The 26,822-nt window shown below is 44.2% G+C and overlaps 1 protein-coding gene across 2 annotated transcripts in view; it reads right to left on the minus strand.

The window, feature by feature from the left end:
* Window positions 1–26,822, minus strand: part of NIBAN1 (niban apoptosis regulator 1) — a 54,593-nt gene that overhangs the window by 12,009 nt on the left and 15,762 nt on the right. For both annotated transcript variants that reach the window (XM_033067753.1, XM_033067752.1), the window contains exons 2-6: window positions 15,574–15,704; window positions 14,426–14,557; window positions 13,582–13,696; window positions 12,009–12,173; window positions 1,800–1,915 (exon numbers count right to left, since the gene is read on the minus strand). In XM_033067753.1, coding sequence (XP_032923644.1) covers window positions 1,800–1,915; window positions 12,009–12,173; window positions 13,582–13,696; window positions 14,426–14,557; window positions 15,574–15,704 — 659 coding nt within the window. The remainder of the gene's footprint in view (window positions 1–1,799; window positions 1,916–12,008; window positions 12,174–13,581; window positions 13,697–14,425; window positions 14,558–15,573; window positions 15,705–26,822) is intronic.

Raw genomic sequence — 26,822 nt, forward strand, 5'->3', positions numbered from 1 at the left:
CATGCACCAACACCAGCAGAGGGAAATGGCAGGAACTAGAGCAGCACAAGTAAAGAACTCTGACTGCAGCCCAGGGTAAAACAGGGCATAAACAGCCCCTACAGAAATACTACACACAATACCCTGCTTTAATATATCTTGAATGTACCTCAAATATGCAATACACTTTTATTACAGTTTCATTTAAGTTAAGTACTTATAGATAATGCCACAGCAGCACTTCAGATTCAGCTCTGCTGACTCAAATGTCTGTCAAAACCATTCTCTAATTCAGGTCCTCAGCTAATGGCTCCCTTAAAAACGATCTTGTGAATAACCCAAACTATCACAAATAATCAGTGTGACAACAGATCAGATAGATTTAAGAGCCAAGGGAAAGGCATGAAGCTGTGTCAGGAGAGGGTTAGGTTGGCTGTCAGGGAAAGGTCCTTCCCCCAGAGTGGTGGGCACTGACCAGGCCAGGGAATGGGCACAGCCCCAAGGCTGCCAGAGCTCCAGGAGTGTTTGGACAAAGCTCCCAGGGATGCTCTGGGTGGGATTGTTGGGGTGTCAGTGCAGGGACAGGGTTTGAATGGTCCCTGTGAGTCCCTTCCAACTTAGGATATTCTGTGACTCCAGGATTTTATATTGTGAAGAATCTTGACTTCTCTGGTAACATTTTTAAGGTATTGGTGGTTGTCCCCTCAGGTGCCTGGGTTCATGCTCCCACTCCAGCCATGCTGCAACCCCAGGGTGCACTGACACTGTGGGGACTCAGCCACCACAAATGAGTGTCAGCAAATGCACTTCTTGGCATTCTGCAGGGACTTTTACAGCAACAAATTTCAGCCTGCTTGCTCCAAACCACTCACTTAGCTTGGGTATTTGCCTAAAATAATTATTATGTTTGGTCCAAGCAGGCCATGAGAACACACTATAGTTACAGAATGAATTATTGCTAAGAAGATAATAGTGGAACTAGGCTGGATGTCTTCTGATTACAGCTCTCTTGAGGCATATGGGCTATGAGTAAGTTTTTGGCAAGCAATAGGAAAAATAAAACATAAAATAAAACTAGCACTATAACAGCTCCATAACATGAGAGAGGAGGGGAGAAGAGAAAAACCCTCATGTAACTCCTTAAAGAATTTATTATCATATGTTAGCAGGGAACTTCAATCACTAACATGATGGCAGTGGGAAAGATAGTGTTTATAGATTTTTCTCCAGATTCCACATTTTTCAGCATTCCAAAGGTAGGTTTCTTCTAAAACAATTATCTGGTTCCTTAAAACAAACCAATCTCCTTAAGGTTTTTTCCATTTTCCCAAAGGGAAGCCAGATTTTATCATCGAAAACAGCCAGCAGTTGGCACTAAAGTAAACAAGTAAACATTGCTGCTGAGTGCTCAGTGTTTGGGGAAAAAAAATTATAAATCAGGGTGTAAATAATGCCCTAAAGTCATGTGGGGTGATGCCAGTGGGGTGTGGGGTAATCTCAGCTACCATAAGTGCTCCAAAGCCAGGTGCCCAGCTATGGACCCAGACCCTGGGCTTAGCATTTCATTTCTGCAGAACTGAAGTACACAGATTTTTGGTATTTAGGTGTAACTGTTACTATACAAGACACTGTTTCAGAAGTTTTTATTAAGAAAGAGCTGTCACATATGAGTAAGAGATGTCTTAAAATCTCAGGTATTTCTATCTACTAAATTTTCTTTTTTAAGATGCCCTTTTTTGCCAAGAGAATTTATAATCTTCCCTATCCTCAGAGGTGCCATACCCAAAGCCAAAACCCCCTCCAGGAATATATTCTTTTACCTCCTTTTCATTGCCAGTTGTCATTTCCCACGTGCCATAGTGGCCTTTCTCCTGCCGGAAGAACTGAATGGCCTCTAAGAACGCCTCCACTTCATACGTGGTCTGTTTGAGAAAGTCTGCAGAGAACAAACAGTGACATAAAGGATTTACCCAGAAATAATCTTTAAAAACAGCTATCCTTTCTGATTGATTTCCCAGTCCACATGCACACAGCAGTAGTATTTTTAAATAATTTACTAAGTCCAGATGCCTGGAGACTTTGGGTATTCTCTAAGATTTAGAAGGGCATTAACATAGGAAAGCTCATCCCTTACCTTTACACCTGTGAGCAATGTAAGGTGGCACATAGGAGGACTCTGACAGCCTGTGGCAGGGCTAGCAGTTGGGAATTCTTCCTCTTTAGTTTGAATAAATTGCTAAGTCCCAAGCTAACACTCATGAAACTCATGATCAAGATGGTTTTTCATGGATATACAACAAAACAGACCTCAACAAAGAAAGCACCATGCTTGTACCAGTTAAGAAAAAAACTGACAAGATCATGCTGATTTCCCTAAATATTTCAGGAATGTTCAACCAGAGCTCTGGAATATCTGGTTATTCTGCAAGGCCACCTCAGCCAGATGGGAGCTCTTCCCAAGAACAGTGTGGTGGCCTGGGGGCACCTTGGCCTTAAAAGGTGAAGCAGAGTGGCTGCTTGGCAAACCTGAGTGAAAAAAACCACCCCTAAACACTTCAGGGATTGAAGTGCTGTGTCTTCACTATCAGAGTGTCAGGATTATTATCTTGTGGGAAAACAAAGCCACAAAGGCTTACTGTCCCCTCTCCAAGATTATCTACTGCAGCCCTGAGCAGCTGCAGTCCTGTTGTGCACTCTGAGAACAAAGGAGGGAAGAACAGGAATGTTGATTCTCTCAAAGAGAATGATGCTGCTTTGGAAGGTACTGATACATACAAACAATTGTTATGAGAAGAGTCAGGAGTAAGTCCTCAAGCTTTGCTTGGCAAGCAACACTTCTTTGGGCTTGTTCATGAAACTGCTAAGAGAGAAGCTTTACAGGAGCCTTGTATAAATGCCAAGGGCAATGCAGGGATTAGAGAAATTATGGGAAACATGGAGGATTAACACCACAGTAATGCCTGAAATATCTCCTCCATGCACTTTAACAGAAACAAAAGCTACAGAAACCTAAAATTAACTTCATCAGGGCTTTATCCTTGAAGCTTGAAAACTGCATGAGTTCAGATCTGCTCAGAGCCCAAATATCAAAATTTGCCCTTTTCAGAGTTTCACCTGGCTGGAATGACTGCAGCAAGGTTTGTTAAACACACACTGAGGGGCACTAAACACTCTCTCAGTGCCACTCTCTTGATACTATTCTTCATCTGCAGACATTTGGAGATCCAAAGACATCACACAAATTCTCCAAGCTCATACAATGATCAAACAAACAAAAAAAAAATCATCCAGGTAAAATCCCAACTCTACCTTCACTGCTGCCTCCAGGATTTATAGCATTTGTCATGGCAAGTCACAGAGTGCTAAAATATCAGTATTAGTTTTAAGTCAGGCTGTTGAGTGCTGAGAGAACATCTTCTGACCACAGTTTTAATGAAAGAATGGAGTGTTCCACCTGAGAAACTGAGGTGGAGCACTGCATTCAAAAACTTTTGTTCTCCCAAAACAAAACCCAAAATATTTTGATGAGAAGAGGGCCTGGTTTGGCTGCAGGGAGGGAAAACTGCAGCTCCCACAGCTCTCCGATCATGACTCACATGTTTTCCTCCTTCACAGCTGTGCTCCCTCCTAACCCAAAGGGACAAGAGACCATCCAAGAGGCTGGATCCTGGACCTGCTGAGATGGTGATGCACCAGTGCTGACAGGAGTCTGCCCTCTAAGAGCAGCAAGTTTTAAATCTGTGCTCAAGGGAGTATTGTCCCTCTGTCCTGACTGTCCCCAGGCCCGTACTGCAGTGGGTGCTAAAAATCCAAGAGTGATTCATTTGAATAGCTCATGGGAAAAACATCAAGCTACCATAAAATCCCAATCCCACATTCTTTCCTATGTCAGTAAACACAGGACACAATCATGGCAGTCTTGCTACAAAAAAAAACCCACTCCAAGCAGAAAGAAAGCTTTATCCTTCAAGGCTGCTACAATTGCTTAATTTAGGCAATTTCATTCTCACTTTCCATAGGAGGAAAAGATGGCCTCAGTGATAAGGCTTTGAACAAGCAGATGCATCCAGTGTTGGGCTGTGCAGAAGCTGCTGGCGAGGCACATGAGACAGAACCACATTCATGGACAGGGCTCAAGAAAAGGGAATTGTACCCAGCTGAAAGGAGCTGCCAGGCACATCGTGCATGGCCTCAGCGGGGCAGAGCCAGGCTCCTGCCCATGCCATGCAGCAGCCCAGGGAAGGGCTGGAGGAGGCAGTGACTTGGCAGCACAGCCAGGCCAGGGGAACAAGGGCTGGGCTGTTGGGGCAGCCCCGCTGGCGTGCCAGGGAGCAGCTGGGCCGTGGGCCATGGCAGCAGAGCTGCAGCTGCAAACAGGGCAGGGACCAAAGCCCAGCAGTGCCAGGGAGGAGAGCTCATCATGGGAAGGCACGAGGGTGCTCCCCTCTCCTGGAGCCCTCACAGGGGCTTCCCCTCAGCCAAACTGCCACCTGTCCTGAGGGATCCATGTGTCCTGCTGCTCATATGGAGGGGAGCAGCTTAGGGCAGCTTGGTGCAGCTGGCTGCAGTATTCCTTACCCAAATGCCACACAGAGCCAGGAAGGTTACTGAGTGCTCTCCAGCAAAAGGCCAGTGAGGCTTTACAGGTACCCAGACTGATACTGTGTGCTTAATCCAGGGTGCACTTAGAAAATCATCCAAGCATCTTCCCAGCTGCTAATGAACATAACAACATTTATGTGTGGAGATTAAAATAAAATTCTGTTTGTTCTATTTAAATTTTTAAAAAAGAAAACCTACCTAGAGACTCTACATATCCAAGCATAGAGCCCAGTTTCAATAAGAGACATTGCTAACAACAGATTCCTTTTATAAATGCAAGAGTAACTGCTATAAAGCTCCCTTTGACTTTGGGAGATGGAAGGACTGCTGGAAGCAGCATGACTTTATAATCTCCCCAAACTTGCCCATGTTTCAATGGTATGGTCAGTTTGTTCAGGACTGCAGAAAGCTTTCTGGGAGGGAAGGAGCTTCCCTGCAGTGAATAATTTCTCCTTTGAAAAACATAATTATGTCAAACTGTGACTCATCCAAATGATACCCAGAGGACCAGGCTACTGGACACCCTCTGAGAGCACCTGCACCTGGTGCAGAAGAGTTAACTCAGAGGGTCCTGTTCCCAGTCTCAGCTGTCTCCCATGCCCTGGCAGTCTCCTAACAGGGTGCCCTGGGCTATGAGCCCCTCCTTCTGTCCCTTGGCAGGTGAATGTCTGGAGAGTGATGAGCAAATCTTCAACTGGTCCCACACCACTGGGAACACTGGAGAGCTTTGTGCAAGAACCTACAGATGGGCCTCGTTACCAGAGAGGCTGAGTGTTCCAGCTGCCTCTGGCTCAAACTGGATTTCCAGCAAATCCAGATAATATGAAATCTGCATTTGAACATTCCAGTTCAAGCTGTGCATCTGTCTGTACTGCACATCACTGCCCTGGGGCTGCTGGTGAGGAGGTTTAATCACTCAGATGATGGTTTTTAATTAATTACAAGCAAAGGAAGATGCCTTTATAAGACTGACATTGCTGTTAAAAAGTGATTATTTCAACATTCTGTTTAAACTGTCCTTCTGAGCAATAACTGTCCCTAATGACACCTGGAGACATGGTTTAGTGGTGAGCAAGGCTGGGTTAATGGTTGAACTCAGCTGCAATCCAGTAACAGTGAAGGGCTCTATGGACTGTGGATGAAGTGCTTCACCAAAGCACGAAGAATAACCTCAGCCTTTTGGCTGACATTTCACACAAAGACAGAGCTGAACAAGTGTTAAGCCAGAATCCAGAAGTCTGAGCTCACAGAGCACAGGTTTTAATTAAAGAAATGCTGACTCTCACATAACGCCCTTCATCTGACCACCAAAACTCACTTTCACTGAGGAGGAGAATGTCACTTACTATTAATTTTTGGATTATGATAAAGGAATAAAAACTGCATTTGATTTTAGATGATCTCACAATATTACTTCCTTGCTTCCTCATCTATTTGATGGAGAGCTGGCTCTGGTGAAGGCAGTGGCAAAGCATCTCTCATAACTCCTTCTTGTTAGTCACTTTATAAATCTCAGTACAGGTATTGGTGCAGGGCCTTCTTTCTTGTGATGTCACAAATGGATAGCAGGAGGCAGATAAAGAAATATTGGGAATTTGAAGTGCAGTCTCAAAAGTTGGTGATTCTACCCCTTCTTATTTCCATTAGACACTGCTGCCCTCAAGAGAATAAATTTCATGCTAAGAAATGCAAATTATATTTTCCCAGTTTTCTCATCCTTCCAAGTTATTCCCCTCTCACCTTGGCATCTGTTTCTTTTGTATATATTTAGACTTGCTTTTCCTCTGCTTTCCACTATACACACTCTGTAATTTAAAAAATAATCAATTTCTAACTGTTTTTTTAAATTTAGTTATTTTAAAACAAAAGCTGTTAAAAAAAAAAAAGGAAAATACACAGCCTGAAAGCAAATAAAGGACAGGATAGTGGTACTGCTCCTTCAAACATAGTGCTCTCACTCTGCCAGCCCCCAAGGATTTGGGGTGGAGGCAGCTGGAGACCATCAGGAACAAGAGACATTCCTGCAGAGAAGGAATCACTCTGCCAACCTTCCATCACAATTAGGGGATGCCCTTAAAATAAAAATAAATGAGCATGATAAAAAATTAATTCCCTTTCTCATGGGAGCTCCAGCAGGTTTTAAGAGCTGCTGCTTTTTAGATACCACAGACAGCTGGTAAAAAGCCCATGGCCATCAACTCCAACAAAATTAAACTGTGGAAATTCTGTTTCCAAAAATAAGCAATGTTCCCAACCCACCAGGATGGCAGGTAAGAAAAGGAACATGCTTTGAACATGAGGAGATCAGGAAAGCTCAGGAACTGCACCTCAGGAAAAGGGAGGTTACCTGGGGCTTGGGACACAGCTCAAGCACAGCTGAAAATGACCCTCTAAATAAAAGGACACACATTTTACCCTCAGAAAATGCTGTCCTGTGTTGTGAGCATCCAAACTGAGAACAAAGTGAAATCTCTATGGAGCTCTGGGCCTGAGAGGCATCATCCTCCCAGCTCTGAGGATTTCCTGTGAGCAGTGTGCTGTCACATTATCCACAGAGCGTGTGGTGTGAAGCTGCTAACCACCAACAGAAGCTAGATGAGCTCACTTCCAAACATGACACAGCCCTGTAAGAATATGCTGTATTTATAGCTAATAAAGCTTTGCAGCACAAGTTCCTTCTGTGCTACCAAACCAACACTGAGCAGGGTTAACTGTTTGGTTATCAGCACACAGCACCCAGATTAAAGCTGTTCAAAGCAGCACCAGACAGGGCACAATGAACCTCCAACGGGGGGATCAGCAGCTGTGGGTTTCATAGTCAAAAAAATTAATGAACACTGCATAACACACACAAAGGATCACAGTATCACTTATTTCTGACATTTTCTAAATGCTTTCCAAACCAGCTATGTTCCTATATTCCTGGACAGGTGGGAATTTGGACAAGAAAAGGCTCTAGGGTGACTTTATTGTGGCCTTTCAGTACCTACAGGGGCTCCTGTAGCTGGAGAGGGATGGAGTGACAGGACACAGGAATGACTTCCCACTGCCAGAGGGATATTGGGAAGGAATTGTTCCCTGTGAGGGTGGGGAGGCCCTGGCACAGGGTGCCCAGAGAAGCTGTGGCTGCCCCATCCCTGCAAGGGTCCAAGGCCAGGCTGGATGGGGCTTGGAGCAACCTGGGACAGTGGAAGTTGTCCCTGGTTCCTTCCTACCCAAACCATTCCATGGTTCTCTGATTTCTCTGCTGCAGAACTTCAAAGCTGGAGCTTGAACACCACCTTACTCTGCACAAATGAGTCTTCACAGCTCCTAAAACATGCTGGGGTGGGCTCCCCTGCACCACCCCATGCTTGGTAGTGTGTAAGAAGATAATTAGCCCAAGGTGAGAGGGATAGGAACAATGGAGTGGTAATTATGATTTTAGCTCATTCATCATCTTGATGTTTCAGAATGAATGTCACTCCTACAGACTGAAAATCCTCACCACAGTGTAGGAAACCAGACTGGCAGGAAAGGCAAAAGCCATGCTGACTGAATGAACTCATGCTGTAGAGCGAAAATATCCTAGAAAGAGGAGAAATAGTCTTATTTCAAGCAAAATATTCTAAATTATATAGAATTTTTCTATATAATGTCCTAAAAGTTTTAGTGATTTTTTTAACACCCCACAAGCCTCATCAAAGGTATTTCTAGTGAAACGGCTTTGCCTGTTATGACAACACTAACATTCCTATGGACATTTACACATCAGTTTGAAAAGTCTGTTTGGAACTCATGTGACTGGTAAAAGAACAGCCACAGCCTCAGCCACTCATATGGATCACAGGTAGTCTTATCTCATTAACCAAAAAGGGATTTAATTAACCCAAGTACAGCAGCTGCTTGAGACAAGCCAAGACACAAGCCTTGGGAGATGAAGGGGTAGATATTATTTCCATTTGGACATTTCCCACCCCAAATTACCACACAAAGCTTCCAGAAGGCCTCACTTTCATCCCAGTGCACAAGGACATTTTTCTTTAATGTCATAAAAAGCAATTTCCTCCTCAGTTGTCCTTTAATTGCTCCCTCCACATCCACTGGAAACAGGCAACAAGAAAATCCTTCCTTTCATCTTCCTCTCTGGGGAAGAAAGGCCACCCTGTTTGAGGCATGAAGACTCAAAAACCCTTCCAAAGTGGTATCTGGACTCCTGACAGCTGCTCTGCTCTGTATATACAGATATATAGACACATTCATCCCTCAGCTCAAGGATTTCATGTCAGCTTCTCAACCTTTATCAGTGCTTCTGGAATTATTCTGAATTCTAGTCCAAGAGTAGATAAGACCTATACCATTACTATAGACATGTAACATAGGAACTTCAGAAATAATTATGAGAAAAACAACTGTCAGATAAATTCAGAGCTGAAAAAGGAAATGCAGACATCAATAATGGCAACCCTGAAAGTCAGAGATGGAGAAAAAAAATCTAAAAAATCTGCCCTGCACGAGCTTTTGTCTTTCTCTATTGCCTAATGTATTTCTTTACTATACTTTTTTCATATATTTATTGCTCAAAATAATTGTTGTTGTTGTTTCTGTTGAAATTGGAGATGACAGGATATGGTTTTGAAAGTCCCTCAGCTTCCTGTGTCAGGAGGGTGATTGTCAAGATGCAGACGTGAAATCAAACCAGACAAAAAAAAAATAAAATCATGAAGTGAAACTCTGTGTCTCACAGAATGAGCTAGTTGTCACTTCCTTCCCATCATGCAGACTTCCCTCCATCCCAGCACCAAGTGGTCAGGGTTCTGCACTTCCAACAGCAAATACTGAGTGAAACTCATATAGGAAACAAAAAGACCTCCTAAAAAACCAAGTAATTCAAGAAGTTTTTGTGTCTGATTTTCAAGGCATGCAAACATAAAGGATTAAAACCTGGGGAATAGCTAATGTTAGAGCTCTGTGAATGTTTTGAGCCTTTCCCTCACTGCTGCTGTTGTGGGACTGACAGAACATCCCCACTGGGACTAGGTGGCTATCTCAGCAGCAGATTTCCCCCAAATTTGAGGTGTGCACTTCTCCGCATTTCACTAAGGAAACAGGGAGCAATATGGAACCAGGCAAGTCCAGGCTGTGGATCAAAGTGGATCATGGAGACAAGGCAAACCAAAAAATCCCATGCTGCTACCTCCATCTAACCTGGCAGGAGCAGCTTAGAAAATTTGAGGAAAATGTTAAACTGCTTCCTCCATACTTCACCTAAACTCAGGCACAGCTTCTTTAAAAAGCTGAGGAGTTTTAAAAATCCTACACTGCTGGAGGTGTGACCTGCAGAGACACTTGGGAAGAACAGGCTCCCCAGAGAACAGAGCAGTCCCCTCCAGGGACTGTTGGTATCTGCTCCTCCCTGGGCACTTGTCTTCTCACTAATCAGCCCTAATCACACCACCTCACAAATTAAAACCCAAAAAGCATTTGATCTTCGTGTTCCATTGCTGGTGAAGGAGACCATTGTCTCCTCAAACCACCAAGCCCTCATCAATGAATATAAAGGGCAAAGACAAAAGTCAAGAGGGGAACAATACAACCCACGCTCCAAACATCTGAATGCCATTTCCCAGTGGTGCTCAGTAAATCCTAACGCTTTTGCTCTGCCCAGAAATCCCAGAAACACAGGCTGGGCTGGGTATTTATACCATAGAGACTCTGGGGACAGGAAGCAGCTGAATGCCAGGGCGGCTCCCAGCGCTCATTCACTCCAGCTTTCCGTGTTTAATTCTGCTTCCTGGGAGAAAGAAAACACACTGCAGCCACGAAATCCTCCAAGTCCTTGGCTAAAGCCCAGGGCAATGCATTCCTTTCCAGGAGTGGCAGATCACAGCAGTGACAACAAGGCTACTTCTGATCAGACATGACATTTGTTTTTGTCCTGCCCTTGCCAAATCTGCCCTGGTAAATGGGAACTAAGCACTTTGGGAAAAGGTGGAGTGAGTATGACCTTGGTCCATGCTCCTTATCCCATTGTGAAATTATATTTCACAATCAAATATGAAGGATTTTTCATCGTTCTTTTCTCTTTTCAACTATTTATAATAAAAGAGCCCAGTCAAATTTTCTACCGCAATCCTTACTACCCATGGTTTTGCTGCACATAGCTGAAACTTTGTTAGATTGCTCAGACACCTGTTTTTGTCAGCAGAACTGTTTGCAAAATAGACTTCAAAAAGTACTAATAAACTAATATTTCTCAGTGATGTGCAAATGAATAAAAAACAACATGAAGCCCCTGGGGAAAAAACTTCTCTCCAAGGGCAGAGTTCAGGTTAGTGAGGTGCTTGTCAGTGACCATTTTTCTACTTGCAGCACCTAGATCTCCAAGAAATCCACGTAAAAGGGGCTCCTGCTTCCCTGATAGCTGTTTAAACTATTTTCCTGGTACAACAGCAGGTCCTAACCCAGACTTTCCTTATCTGTTTCTCACCCCTTTGGGCAGAAGTAAGGATGAGCCTTGAAGCATTGTCTGTCAGACAAAAACTGGACCACAGGAAAAGCTGAGAGGGATAAATCCTGGAACAGATGCATAAATGAGCAATAGCTAAGCCATATGAAATATAATGAAGTGCAGACTTGCAGGCTTTGGAGATGGAAAAGACCTCTTAAGGTCATCTAAACCCAGCTTGTGCCAGTTCAGGATTGGCCCCTAGAGTGATGAACTTTAAGGAAAAACCAGGCTGCCAAAAGCTTTGAGAAACCCATTACACTTGTTCCAGGAGAGAAATGAAAATCTCCAAACATCATGAACAGGCTTCAAGTCATGGAGTGCCAGGAAAACTTGACTGTGTCCCCATCTCCCTACCAAACCTCAGTGAGGAGCCAAGTCCAGTGTGTCAAGGCACTGTACACCTGGACAGCATTGGGAATGGGGACTGTACACCTCCTGGATAGCACTGGGAATGCAATAGGGGATTGTACACCACCTGGACAGCATTGGGAATGGGGACTGTACATCACCTAGACAGCAATGGATCAGGAGTTGGAATCCATGAACCTTGTAGGTACCTTCCAATTCAGGATATTCCATTATTCCTGACTATAGATGTGATGCCAGCTTGAAAAAGCAGGTGAGGCTTGGCTGTGCCTTAGTAATAAACACCTCTGAAGGATTTTGGATCACTACACAACTTCCAAAGCAATTCCCATGTTTTCTTCCCAAGTTCACACCCACTGCACCCCAAACCCCACCTGTGTTCCCAGCACAGCAAGCAGCAAGGCTCTGTTGATTCATTCCTCGGGGTGCTAAAGTCAAACACATTTTGTGAGTGACCTGCATTTTTCCACAGCTGTTCCAGCATTCCTGGGTGGGTGACACTGTCCCAGGCTGAGCCCTTCCTGCACTCACCATGGTTGGAATGTCCCACACAGTCCCATCCAGCACTCACCATGGTTGGAGTGCCTCACACAGTCCCCCAGCACGGCGCTGAAGCGTCTCTGTGCCCCTGGCTCAGGGAAGCAGTAGTAGCTGTGCCTGGAGAAGGGCTGCCACAGGTACACCGGGAACTCCTTCGGGAGAGGAACGAAAGCCGCAGCCGCCTCCTCGCTTGAGCCTGCACAGAAACACCTCTGTCTGAGAGCTGCACACTTCCTCGGGGCTGGCTCTGTGCCAGACCTGTGCCAGGGTTCATCTCCTTCCCAGCCCAGGTGATTGGGCACAGAAGGCAGGGGGACACTGCTGGGATGGGCACACTCAGCCGGGATGGGCACACTCAGCTGGCATCAACCACCTCTCTGTGTTACACTTTGTATTCAAGGTGGCAAAAAATCTAGTTTTGGCAAAATTTCAAATAAACTATTTCACTGGATTGCAGCTGCTTGGGAAATGGTTTTCATGGCAGATAAATAAATTAGTTGGGAGCTCTGGTCTGTCCATTTAAGAGCATATGGACTTTCTTATAGAAACAAATTGCATTAAACAGACCATGTTGGAACAGCAGTGCTTTCCCTGGTTCCAGGTTTTCCACACACAACTGCCCTTAAAAACTGTCACTTCAAGCCCTTGCAGCTGATGTAAAGAAAGCACCAAGTACCTCCAGTTCCCACCTGCCCCAGGTCCCTGCACCCAGGGGATGCTGGACAGCACATTTAGGGATGACCAAACCCAAACTGGAGTCACTGATATGCATTGAGAGCCCAGACACAAAAGGTTCACCTCAGAGGGTCTTCAGCACCACACAGGGAGGGAGTAGGGCCACAAAGATGAAGTGATGATCCTTTTGAAGGGAGAGCCATGGGAAGCCCACAAGCACCCTTGGGGTGCTCCACATGACTCCAACTGCAGTGGAGCTGTGGTGACACACACAGGACACCTCCCAGCCCCTCTGACCACCCTGTGCCTTGGGAAAGAGTGTGAGAGGGCATCTAACTTTTAAATCCTAAGGATTTAAAGGGCTCAAAAAAAAAAAAATCCTTGTCTTCAACTTGTCCTTATCCCTTTCATTATGTGGCATCCCATTCTCCAAATCTGACTCTGCGATGCGAGACTGCTTCTGTAAAGCCTGAATTTTCTCCATCTTGGTGGAGGGGGGGACAGGCAGGACCACAGCAGTTCCTGGCCCAGAAACAACAAACTGAGAAGCAGCCACCTTCCTGCCCTCTCTGTGGGACTTATTATCAGCTGTGAGTCAACACAGACAGCTGGCATCTAAAAATGGAAACAAATAAACCAGGAATATTAACAAAGCCCGGGAACAATGGTGCTGTGGTTCCTGCCCTGCTTCTGCACAGCTTCCAGCAGCTTTGTGCTGGGATGCTGGGAAGAAAGGGAGCCAGCATTTCTCTGAATGTTGGCTTACACCATCTGCTTTGTTCATCCACTCTGGAGCTGTGCTGGAACTTGGGAAAAGGGCTGTGGGCATCTTCTGCTACCCCATTTTAAATTGGAGCCTGAAAGCCTTCCCAGAACAGAGTAAGAAACAGAGCCTGTGCTTTGGCAGTTTGGCTTTGAGCAGGACTTACCAAGAGGGTCTGGAAAATGTTTATCAGACAGCAAATTGTAATCTTCTTCTGAAGTCAGGACTTTGCCTCCTGCAGGAAGAATGTGATATTTAGGGCTGGCTCCCTTCTGGTAGGCCTGGAAAATCAATAGAGAGGAAGTATAGTCAAACAGAGATTTAAGGAGAGAGAAAACATAAAATACACAATTCATTAACAAAGCCAGGAGCTGACTCCATGATCCTTGTGGGCCCCTTCCATCTCAGGATATTCTGTGATTCTAATGCATAGGGATATTGCCCAAAGGGAGAATCTTTTTGTCAGGCTGCATTTTGGAAATGTTCCCTAGGCATGTCAAACCTAAAACATGGTTAAATGTAAAAAACACATTTGAAAATATCCTCTCAGTGCTTATCTGCTGTGGTGAGGAATCAGGGATAGAAGGGAGAGGAAAAGCATGGGATTTTCTCCTGAGTCCAATTTGTTGGATTTGTCAGCCAGGACTATGGCAGCCTCCAGGCAAAAACCTCCACTGTAGTCAACCTGGAGCCAGCCAAACCCTGCTACCTCAGAGCCAACTGCAGCAGCACAGGGATGTATTACAGGGATGTACAGATGAAAAGTGTTCTGGGACAGGCACAGCAAGGTTCAAGTGCTGTTAAAAGGATTTGTTAGTTCTTGCTGATGTATCTGTCCAAGGCAGGGCACTTGGCTGTGCCCTCAGCCATCCCTGTGGGGTTTCCACTGGAGCCACCCTGACGAGGAAAAGGTTTCACCTCCTACTGCTGGAGGCAAGGCAGCAGCAGCAAATCCACGTGCTCTTGGTTTATCTGGGGTGTACAGGCAGATCCACGGGAGCAGCACTCACCTCTTTGGTCTCAAAGCAATCCACAGTGTAGTCATTTTTGATCACAACGTATCTGTCCTTCCACTTCTTCAGGTCCTCAGCAAAGTGCAGCAGCTCTGCTTCGTACAGAACTGTCCCGGCTTCCCCTGGGGGCTGCAGGGACAATTGGTGACATCTGAGACTCCTCTGCACCACTCAGCACCTCAAAGCTTCTATTTCTACCTTTCCACAACACTGCTCTGAGGGCTTTTGAGCCTTCAAATGCAATTTGGAGTCATAAATATCTCTGAATTCCAGAAGGTTCTACAGACTCAAGCCGAAGTGAGGAGGCAGCAGAAGAGCTCTCCAAAACACTGCCAGATTTCTGAGACAGAGATTTATTTACCTTTCAGCTGACATGCTGAATGCAAGATCAGAGAATCCTACAGTGGTTTGGGTTGGAAGGGACCTTAAAGATCATCTAGTTCCCTGCAGGATGACTTGGAGTTCACCACCTCCCATTTTCTACTACATAATATAAATATTTCACTGATATAGAAAGCAGGGGTTTATCATATTAAAGTAAATAGTTTCCCATTTCTTTTGCATCTGTGTTTTATTAACTGATATGCACCTTTCTGAAAGACACAGATCTATTATCCCACCTCACTGCTTTACCTACTCATTTCAAGAGTATTGGAAATCCACAATTTCCAGTATGTTCAGAACATTTAATTTTTTTTATTCTTAATCTAGGAGCTGGTTCTCTGCATTCTCCCCTAATAAAGAGACTTTTGTCTCTTTTTTTCTCCCTTCTAATAAAAACCAGCTTTCTACAGTTCACTCCACAGAGGGAATTATTCCCATCTTTAAGGAACCCTGAACCATGGATGACAGGATTAATTAAGTTAATTAAGTTTCCTACATAATGTCTTCCCTGCAAGTATGATCTCTGTCCCTAGATTTTGCAGAACCCTGCAACCAACAAGAAACAATCAGTTTTGTCCAAATGTCCAACTCTTTGTACCAGAAACTCATGTCATGGCTCTCCTTATGCCATGATAAACAACTAAACAAAACCAAAACAAAGCTGAATTTTCAAAAACAAAACATCAAACCTGCACCCAGATGCAAACTTTCCATCCCAAACCAAAATGACCCAAATCCAACACGTGCACCTGCACTCCTACCCTGGTTTTCAGGAAGCGGGACTGGGAGTGGCGGTGCTGCTCCAGCTCCTCCTGCACGTGCCTGCAGAAAGCCACGGCGTGCTGCCGGCGGTAGTGGGGGCTGAAGTTCTTGATGGTGGCCTCTGTTTTCCCTGAGGTGAAATAGAGATTTAAATGTATTTCAGGTGCATGGCTTCACAACCTGTATCACAGAACCAAGGCACTTCTCATCAGTGACCTGAATTCTTCTCTTTGAAGAAGCGGCAGCTCCAGGATCACCTGATAGTGACCTCTCAGTACCTGAAGGGAGTCCACAGGAAAGAGGGAGGGAGACTCTGGGCAAGGGATGGAGTGACAGGACAAGGGGGAATGGCTTCCCACTGACAGAGAGAAGGATTAGATTGCATATTGGGAAGGAATTGCTCCCTGGGAGGGTGGTAAGGCCCAGAGAAGCTGTGGCTGCCCCTGGATCCCTGGAAGTGTCCTGGCCAAGGATGGGGCTTGGAGCAGCCTGGGCTAGTGGAAGGTGTCCCTGCCCAGGGCAGGGAGTGGAACTGGGTGGGCTTTAAAGTCCATCTAACCCAAACCATTCCATGAGAAGACCTCCTGAGTGTACCAAGGGCCACTAGCTGCACAGATCAGGAAACCCTTGGAGATGCATTCAGAGGGAATTTGTCCAGGAAAACATTGGGTTTGTGACTTTTTCTTCTAAGAGCAAGCAAAGAATTCCCCAAATCCGTTTCTCTAAGGAAAGATGCTCTCTGCCTCTCCCTGGGACACGCTGCCCCAGAGCCAAGGGTAGTCAAGGGCTGAAAGGGTTTTCAAAGAGAGCCAGTGGCACTGGCTGGTGTTCAGCCACAGGAGCCAATTTTATCACTTACTGAGATTCTAAAACTGACTCAGAGCTCTACAAAAGATTTTTCTAGGCTTGGCACTACAGTCTCATCTTTGTTTTAATGTAAACATCTCCTCAGTTGTGCTGCAATAAACACTAATCTGGCATTGTCTCGCTGTGATCCAGATCTCATGGGTAACAGCAACAGTAATAAACACATTCTTCTCTTCTTCTCAGAGTCTCACTTCTGAGAATCTTAAAATAATTTACAAGCAATTAACTCATTAACCCTACCAAAGAAATAATGGTGCTTTGCAGACAGGGAAGTGAAGCTAAAATTAAAGGCATGTGCATATGTGTGACTGAAAGAGTCTGTAGCAATGCAAAAACCAGAACCTGGTCTATGATCTAGAGAGCATCCCAAACATCCTGGATACTGGAGAGATCTCTTTCTTCTTGGTATTAGGGAGCTCCATGCCAAAGGGCTTTTTCTGAGCATACAACAGAGAAATGCAATCTCACATCTCAAGCAACTTAGATGTTTTCAAAATTTCATTTTCTTCTGCTTGGGCGGGGGGGGGGAAACATCATATTTTCTGTATAAGAAAAAAATGGTAATTCCTGAACTGAGATTCTTAATGTCTTTATATGGACTCCTAGACCAGGACTGGCACACAGCATGCCTGAAATGCAATTCCTGGAAGTGTTCAAGGCCAGGGGCGAAGAGCAGTCTGGTTTAGTGGAAGGTGTCACTGCCCATGGCAGGGTATGGGACTGGATGGGTTTGAAGATCCCTCCCAACCCAAACCATTGTGGGATTCTTTAAATTATTCCCTAATTTCCTAACACAGATGTGCATGAGAGGACAAAGTTACATACCAGCTCCTCTGCTTCTGCAGGTGAATTTCCAGTGTGATGCATGCCCCAAGTTCAGGGGCAATGCCAACACTTCTGCTCCATAACATCACCTTCCACTCCAGCCACTCCCATGTAACCAGCACTGAGGGCTGAGCTGGAGCCTTCTCCTTTGGAGGCACCAACATGGTCACTGCCCTCCACTGAACTGGAAGGCCCTTTTGCCCCACTCCAATCCCACACCAGCACTGGGAGACAGACCTGACACCCTGGAGCCCTCTCCAGACACACGGAGAAGCTGGCTCAGCGTTGGCACAGCCATCCCACTCAGCTGGAGGGAAGTCAGAAGCAGAGTCAATTCACCACTTATGTAAGTCTCTCACAGAATTACTTGTGGGACAGCACCCAGTGTCAATCTGGACTCCAAATCTTCAGTTTTAATTCAGATTTTTAGAGACATACTGATTATAGGATGTGCTTGGCTATAATAGCAGGATATGGTGCTGCTAAGGCAGAATATCCCAGCCCTACAAAAACTAGCCTGCTTTGGGCAGAGGCATTGACTTATTCTCCAAATAAGGACAAAGTTTCCCCAAACCTTCTTTGTAGCATTTTTCCCCTCTTGGTCCCAGCCAGCAGTAGGATGTTGTTGGCCCCAGCCCCAGCGGAGTTTCCTGCTCAGGGTTTGCCCCTATTTTGCACTGTGGCTTTTTCTTTTCCAGCTCACATCATCCTCTTAATCTGTTAAGAGAGGGCTTTGGGACACTGCACCTCACTTGACTACTGCCTGCATCCTGCAGTAAAAGTTTGTGGAGGAAGTGGGACAAAGAATAAAATTCTGGTGTTGGGAAAAAACTTGCAACAATCAGAGGAAATACCTGTAATTTTGGCAAAGTCTTTAAATTAAGGCTGAACGGCCTCAGAAGTGTCATTCTTCACTGTCAGTACTGCTTAGATCAGCTTAAAGCACAATCACTGAAGGGAAAGAAACTCTGCAATTCACCACATATACGTCAGAAACAGGACAATGATGATGTAATTTTGATGTGCAGACTATATTTACAACAAACCAAAACATTAATCAAGAGGCAAATGTTTCTGGCTGTTTCTTCCAATCTTTGAACTACTTGTTGCAAAGGAGCTTTGCATTAAAAAAATACTTCTCCCTCTGACAAGTTTATTTAAAGAGATGGTAAGTGGCACCACATGAGGACCTGGCCCTGCAGGGCTCAGTTGAACAGGAATTGCAGAGGTGGGAAGGTGGGAAGAGAAGCAGACAGGCTCTTGATCCATTGTGTTCCTCAATGGATCTTCAAACTCTTTTGGTTTACAGAAAATAAAAATATGCTGTCTGAAAATAAACATGATGGAAACAGTCCTGAGTAACAGAAACTCTTCCCATGAAATGATAACATGGGGCAACTGGAGATAAAATGCTCCAGGGCAGCTGAAAAATGAGTTCCCCTAATTCTTTTCCAAATTTAGTGTGGCTGGCTTAGTCAGAGCTGTTTATATGGAGCACAGCCAATGCTCCCACTTGGCTGGTCTGGCAGCAGCACAGCTCCAGCCCATATAAATGGGATCTGAATCCCAGCAGCTGGGATGTTTATCCTAGGAGAATGAGGAGTCTCATCAGCTCCAGGAGGAGCCTGCATGCAACCCCCTGTCCCTGTGCCGGGCCAGGAGTTGGACTCAATGATTTATCCCTGTGGGTCCCTTCCAACTTGGGATATTCTGTGATTCCACAAGCCAAAATTACCAACAGGAAAAGACAGCTGTGATGGAGGTAGAAGGATTTCCACCACATTAACAGGGCAAGGTCTGCTCCTCCTTTGCTGAGGGTCTAGATCCTGCACCAGAATAAATGCTACTAATGCTTCATGATGCACCTCCCACTACACAGAACTGCACATGACCACAAAACTTTAGCATGAGTTCTAAGACTAAAAACAAACATCACTTCACTGAGAAACAAGAAATATCTACCTGTTGCCCTCCTGGAAATCAGTAATCATCCCCAGATTTTTTTTTCTTGCTTTTCCCCACCTTTCACCATCTCAATTGTGTCACCCATGTTGGACACTTGTATGCAACTCCAAGTCATTGGGCCCACAGAATGGCCTCAAATACCCAGCTTTCACTGCTTTTGTTGAAATAACTGACACAAAGCTTTTTCAAACAAGGGCACTCTTTAGCAAGTTCTCCCAGGGATGAAATCCTGCTGGTCTAGCCACCAGCTCCCGGTGCAGCCTATCCAGCTCACCCTGCCACATCTCCCTGCTCTCAACAACATGTTGCCACGTGGCCAGTCCAGGTGCAGGTCAGGAAAACTCGGGGAAAAAAGGTCAGAAAACAATAACTTTTTGGCTGGCATACAAGAGAGTTATTGCTCACACTCCCAGAACTTCAGCCATTTGGAAGTTAAGAATGGAAAAGAGGGAAGGATTTGCCATAAAAGTTATTTCACTTAAATATCAGTGTTTGGCAGTAAGATGACCCTTTCAAGAGTAGGAAAATGTTCACAATCCTTCCCCTTCAAAGCACAATTGACTGCACTCAGCACCTTTTGGAAAGGGTTTTCCAAACATACCATGATCAGTGATAGGAATCTCTTTGGAGGTCTGGGGACTGGTGTATTTTGATGTATCACAGTTTAAGCCCCAGGGGGCATGAATGTAAAGGAAGTAGATGACTTGCTGTATTAAAACAAATCCTGGACAAAATAAAATCTAAAAAAATAGGCACTGTGTGCACTGAACGTCAGTGTGCTCAGCACTTCAAACAAGTAAAGCAGTGAGACAGAGCAGGAACAAACCACTTTGTCTTATTTCCCTCACCAGACCATGAGCAAAGCTGTCAGAAAACAATCTAAAATGATCAGCTGATCATACCCACACAGTGATTTACAAGCCAGGATGTAAGCCACAACTGGGGACATGCTTTTAAATTCTAAAGTAGAAACCAGTTAATCTATAAAACCAGTTAATCTGTGTGCCTTAATGCAAGTTGAGTTTCACAATTACTACTGTCCATCCATCCATCCATCCATCCATCCATCCATCCATCCTTCAATGCATCCTTCAATGCATAAACACAGTCTTATTCTCATAGCCCATCAAGGCAGCAGCAAAATGAGTTAAGAAAATAATTCCAGTTTTCAGCTCCTGGGCTGACTTCATCCCAAGTCCAAGAAAAGCACAACTCTGATTGAGATAAACATCTGAAATTGCAGATGCTCTCCATAAGCCCTGAAAGCTGGATGTCAGTACTGGCAGCTCTGAAATGGGCTAGATGCTCAACAGGAAGAGAAGGAAGCAGCCACTCACCACAAAAACTGCTTTTCCTCAGATCATCCATTCACTGCAAATATCATTATCAGTTGTTAAATGCATCTGGTAACCAGAAGACCTGTGAAAGTGATTCTGTTTGGCATATCCTGACAGTGCCCACCACCTTCCAGTGCTCTGGGATAAAGAACAGTGTAGTGGGATTTACAAGTGATTCCCTCTTTCCTACTGTCTTCTTCCTTGTGCAGTACTTACAATACCACCCAGGAAGTGTTCCAGTTCAAGTGCTCCCAGACTTCATCCAGGAAGACAGTGTATACTCTCTTTACTGTTGAGAGCAGAACTCATTTTAATCTTTATTTGTAGAAATAGTACTTTAATTATTCTGAGTCATGACTTAATACCTGCTATGACAAAAAGGGATGGCAGACACAAATCCCAGGTTCTGATTTGGCTGGATCACCTCTCACAGGTTTGTTTGCACTCAGCCAAACCCAGCAGCTCTGGTAGAGGCACGCCTCTTTCCCATGCAGGAATATGTGGTTTGCACCTGGTAAAATACTGAAACCAATTATTTATCCAAGCCTTGGTTTATATTAATGGAGACTGCTCTCAATAAAACCTTACAATTCTGTAACTCCAGTGGTGTGCACACACCCTCAAATCACCTGTTTGCCATGCTGGCAAAATCCCTGTTAGTCACTCAGTGCAGAGGAGTGGGTAACACCCACCTTGGATCAGCCTCTCCTCGAGTCTCAGCATACAGCACTCCTCAGGTGCTTAGTCCATTTTCTCTATAGGAAAAAACTGATGCTGTCTTGTGAAAAAATCAGATTTTTTCACCAGTTTGGCAGCTGAGACCAAGGGTGTGATATTTGTGCTCCATCAGAAGCACAGCTTTTGTTTCACAGCAAGCTAAACAAACACGTTTGTAAATTCTAGACATGATCCATGGCAAAAGAGGTGCCAAAAATTTCTACAATTTTATCCCTGTACTTTGCTCTTCCTCAAATGCTCTTCTACAGGAGGCTGAATTTCATACTGAGATGGACAATTATCCCATAGATTTCCATAGGTTTACATAATTATATTATTCCCAGGCAGCTTCGGGGGCATCTCGCATTCCGAGGGAGCAGACTGAGCTGAGTGAGACCTCATGCACTCTATAAAAAATGCTTGTTTTGTGAAGAGTAGCTCGTGATCTATCTATGGAGCTTGCTAGTTTAAGTTAATTCTGAATGCTGAGTATTAAAAATGAAGAACAAACAGCAGAGCACAGATCCTGCACAAACACAGAGACTCATTCCTGCAGCCAGCTTTCCCTTGCCCTGTTCACACTGCCCAATCCTCATTTATGGGAAAAGGAAGATTTCACAAGTTGCCTTAGCACTTCTGTCAGGTTAAAAAATCCTAATAATCATGAATTACATAAAGGCCAGTGCTTGTGGTTAATCAGGCTGGAACAAGCCATGGGTTTTATTAACACTGTGTCAGATAAGCTTATCTCAAAGGCTGCTGAAATCTACCCTTTCATGGTAATGGTGTTAGAAGCCGCAATTCTCTGTCTAGAAACAATTACTCATGGTCAGATTCTGTAGGTGTAGAAGAAGAGGTTACATAAAACCTTGCTCCTGGTAAGTCATAGCTGTACTAATTACCAAAGAAGAGGAATAGCCTTGCCCTTTAGGGGTTGCAGATGTGACTAATGAAGATAAGTGTGGTTAAAGGGGTGGGTTGGCTGGCCAGGAGGAGCCCTGAGGAAAGAAGAACAATCCAGAGAGGCACAAAGAAGAGAGCTGCTACAGTAAAAGATGTGCTGTGAGGTTATTCTGGGTCTGAGGGAGTCAGAGCTGCTGTTGGAGCCTGCAGCTGTAGCTGAGTTGGGTGAAAGCTGTGTCCAGAGCCTGCAAACCAATATTTTCAGTCACAGTCCAGCAGCAAACAGCCAGAAGTCAGAGTCTGCAGTGGGACCCTACAGCAGGAGCTTGCTGTAGTCAGAGCCAGGATGGCAAAGCTGTAAAAGAATAAACTGGACCCTTTTCCTGTTGTTGAATGAGAGTCTGTGTCTTGGCTCATTTCTACCTCTAATAAGAGGTCTGCTGCAACAAGATTCAACTAGAATAAGGTCTGACAAAACTTTATAAATAAGCTTCTTTCACAGCACCAGAAGGACTTGGGATTTAATAACCAAATGAATCAAATCTAAATCCTGAGGGGGGGGGTCTCATGAAATTAAACTATGATCTGTGGTGAATAAATTTGGAGAAGGTCAATGGTTTTCAAGCTTTGGGTTTTTTTTTTTCCCAGCTCCCTGAGCCACAAGTCAAGCTGCTCATGGAGACACAGACACCAGGCATGTCTTGAGCAGCTTCCTCCAACCCAGATCTCAGCACCACGTTACATGTCATGGGAGGTCACACAAAAATGTTTCTTAGGAATATTTAAACAGCATTCCAAAAATGTAAGCCAATGCTACATCACCCTTTAAATCAGGATGATGTATTCCCCCTTCCCTCCCTTTTGGGTGACAGTTACCTCACTGCCCAACCATCCACAAGGCAAAAAACCAAAAAGAGACAGAGACACAGATAGCAGAAATAACCATCTTCATTACATTGGTTGAAGCTTTTTTCTGAAAATATATATATATTTATATAGATACACCTTCAAAAGATTATTTCCATGCAGTGCTTGGCATAATATGCTCATACAGATCTGGGACATACTTATGCTAACTTCTTTTTTCTTAATTACTTTGCCAAATTGTACCACACTTCATAGTTCTATCACAAGAATGATTCCAGGCAGTACATTGACCAAAGCTATGAGTACACACACATCTTTCCATGAGGGGCTTCATTTATGCTGAAGTTTCCTTACCTTAGTCATAAATGCCCTTTATTCCCTCACCATTCCAACCCTTCACCATCAGCCCAGAGTACTGTATTTCCCACAAAGTCATCACTTTTTAGCACTTTAACAGAAGCCATCATTCCATGGCAGGATTTTATTCCATTTCTCTTCAACAAACACACGAACTCCACAAAACAGAATAACAAAATGAGAATAATGGTAACATTGGAGCCTCTTTTCTTTCAATTTCCTTATCAATTCTAAGGCATTTGCTTCTCTTCTGGCTCCTGTGTACACTGAAAATGAGTAAACAGCTTGATTTGCAAAGGATTGTCAGCTAAGCCTATGTGCAAGAAGGGTAAAACCAACACTATTCTCTAAACAGAGGTCTCAAAGCAAGGACTTTTACTTTAATAACTTCCCAACAGCCACTCTTTGAATTTATCACGGGAAATAATTTCAGCCTCAAAGCCCCTTTTTGCCATTCTGAACCACAACAACACCTGGGTAAATACACAGATTTTAACTCAAACAGCAAGCACCATTCAGATTTTCGAGGACCAAGGCCACACCCATGTCACAGTTGTGCCAGTTGGGGCCATTTTCCAACTTCACCTGTTTTGTTTTGCTTTGCTTGTGCCAACACCTCCTCACCTTGGTCCTCTGTAGAGCAGCAACTGTGAAAGGGCATTTTGAGGGGGACAAAGAGCCAACTCTTTGTGAAAAATAAGAATTGATTTTATTCCTCTTCCCCTTCTTTTAAAAAGGACAAAAATTTTTACATATATATATGCGTACATATATAATACTAAGCTTCTAATAAAACTTTATAATGCAGGAAGAGAAGTATGTAAAATGCAATTCACATTCCAAAGAATTTTAAAAATTTTTTTTACCTGACTTCCAACTTTACATTAAGCCTGAACAACAAAAATGGAAACATTTTTCCTTTGTAGTTCATTTGTTCAAGCTCTCATCGGTTTCATGCTATAATACTGGAATAGGACTGCAGGAAAATATAACTGTTGTCAGGGCAAAACACTGGGCAGAGGATGGGAGAACTTACTTTATAAAACTTAGAAGTTCGAGTGAAGCTTATAAAACCTCTTTAATCTGTCATGTATTTTGCTGTTACAAAGCTTATGAAATCTCTTTAATCTGTTCTATATTTTGTTGTTACACTTCTGATGTCACATGGACTTTGTTGGCCATGCAGATGCTACAGCAGGAATTGTTCAAGGTTCACACAACCTATAAGACAAAAATGTTCCACAGCACTACACTGTGGTTAATCCTTCAAGGCCTTAGCTAAGACAAACTAGACAGCCTCTCCTTGCTTGTTCAGAAAAATAATATAATACCTCTAAAAACGTTTGGTGAATCTTTAGAAATAAACCGATTTTAAAAAAAGGACTGCATTAATTGTTCCTTTGCAAGGAATACTTCCAAGCATTAAAAGGGTCTATACTCGTGCAACTGAAGTCTCCCCTTTCACAAAGAAACCCTTCTCTACTTCTCCATGGATGGCAATGTCCCTCAGGAAATCCACACTGTTCACTGCACATACTCACTCTGCAGGAGAGACAGGAGGAAGCGTTGGTGCCTCTCCTGTAGGAAAGGTTTCTTCACACACTGCTAAAAAAGCATCAGTTAAGGTAGAGGACAAGTGCATAATTATTACATGAAGCTGCTCACCCAACCCTGTGTTGGACAGTTTTTTCTGTGCTTATTACAGATGGGGAAGGGAATCTACAGCTCTGTGACACAACAGATCAGCTTTATCATTCCAATCAGTGAAGAAACACTGGGAAGTGGTACCAGACCATCAGCCCCTGCTCCAGGCTCCTTCAGGAAAGGCTTGGCACGAAGGAAGATGCACTGGTGCTGCTGGAAAGGGAGACCCTGACCTCTCACTCCTCAATCTTAGTCTGGTTCTCTTACTCACCCTTTACTCTGACTCTCCCAGAGCAGCTGCTGCTGCTGCCCCAAAGTCCCACTTTAGGATAGCTCACAGCCTTTTGCTCTCCTCCAGCTGTGAAATGGGTGCAAAAGGAACAGAACTGGCCTCTTCCCTTCTGAAACTGATGAAATCACTTCAAAAGCCCCTACTAAATCTGGTCCAGGGACAATTCAAGGGAAGAAGCAGAGAAAATGAGGCAGATGAAAACAAAAGAAATGGGAAAAGCTGAACAGAAGATGGGAGATGGGCCTTTGGCTACCTGGGGCTTCTTGCCATGGGAGACCTGCCACTGTCCTCCTTTCCCCTCTTTTCTCCCATTCAAAGCTGAACAAGGACACAATCAAGATTCCAGTATTTCCAAAGCACTGTAAAAGAATGAAACAAAGTGATCTAAACATTTTGGGTTTTTTCTTTGGTAAGGCTAAAAGGATCCATTAAACATCATAAATTGTTCCTTACTTGGCAGAGTTCATGCCTCTGATTCCTTCTAAATTAAAGCTGGGACCTTACTAATAAAAATACACCTTCTCCTACCAAATCGAGAATAGCTCCTGAAATTTTATCCTGAAAAGAGGTCAAGTAAAAATCCAAACAACCCCTAACTTTCTGCAGCTGCAGCAGTATCAAAGATGAAGGATTACCTTTCCATTCCCCAGGTTTGCTGTTCCTACAACCCACCAGGGCTAGCAACCCACATCACCAGAGGCAGAAATACTCCCAGGGGACAAGGTTAGGGGAATTTAAGGAAAAAGGGAAAACAAAGAACTGTGTTGAGAAAGAATTTGATGTAAATGCCACAGAGGACACACTCAAAGGAACACTTCTCTTACAGTCTCTCCTGTGCAAATGTGGGGGTTTAAGGCCTCTTTGTTCTGGCACACTGTTCAAAAGTATTTATTTTCTTTTTCAGTATGCTATTTTTAACCATAATTCAGAAAGGCCAGAGCCTGGGAGTGTCTGACTGCAGCTCCCAGACAGGCACAGCCAGTGTCACTGCTGTGATGGAAGGTGGTGACACACAGCTCTGCAGCTCCCAGTTGCCTTGTTTTCTCCATGGGACTGGTTTCACCAAAGTCCACTTTTATTCAGTGAAATCAGTTCAGGGGGGTTCCATCCAGCCACCTGACGTGCCAAGTGATGTGCATTATTCTTCTTCCTCCTGGACCATTTTCAGTTCCTCAAACACTCATGAAAGCATCACTGAGAGGACAGTAGTTACCACTGGTGTTTGTTTTCTCCATTTCTAAGAGAACTTCCCAGGAAAAAGCTCCACTCAGCTATTGCCCTCTCACTAAACCTGTGCTCGAGGCTCCTTGGCTGCTCTGCTGCTGTGCCCCAATGTTTCAATGCTCCTTCCTTCTTGAAAATAAAAAAAAAAAAAAAAGGAGATAAGTTGCCTCATTTCCTCTCCATTTATCTTTCACCTTCAAAAGGGCTTGCGACAACATGACTTGAAAGGAAAAAACCAAATCCAAACCAC

This window comes from Catharus ustulatus, chromosome 9 (genome assembly GCF_009819885.2).
Source record: "Catharus ustulatus isolate bCatUst1 chromosome 9, bCatUst1.pri.v2, whole genome shotgun sequence".
In the NCBI taxonomy this organism is placed as follows: domain Eukaryota; kingdom Metazoa; phylum Chordata; class Aves; order Passeriformes; family Turdidae; genus Catharus; species Catharus ustulatus.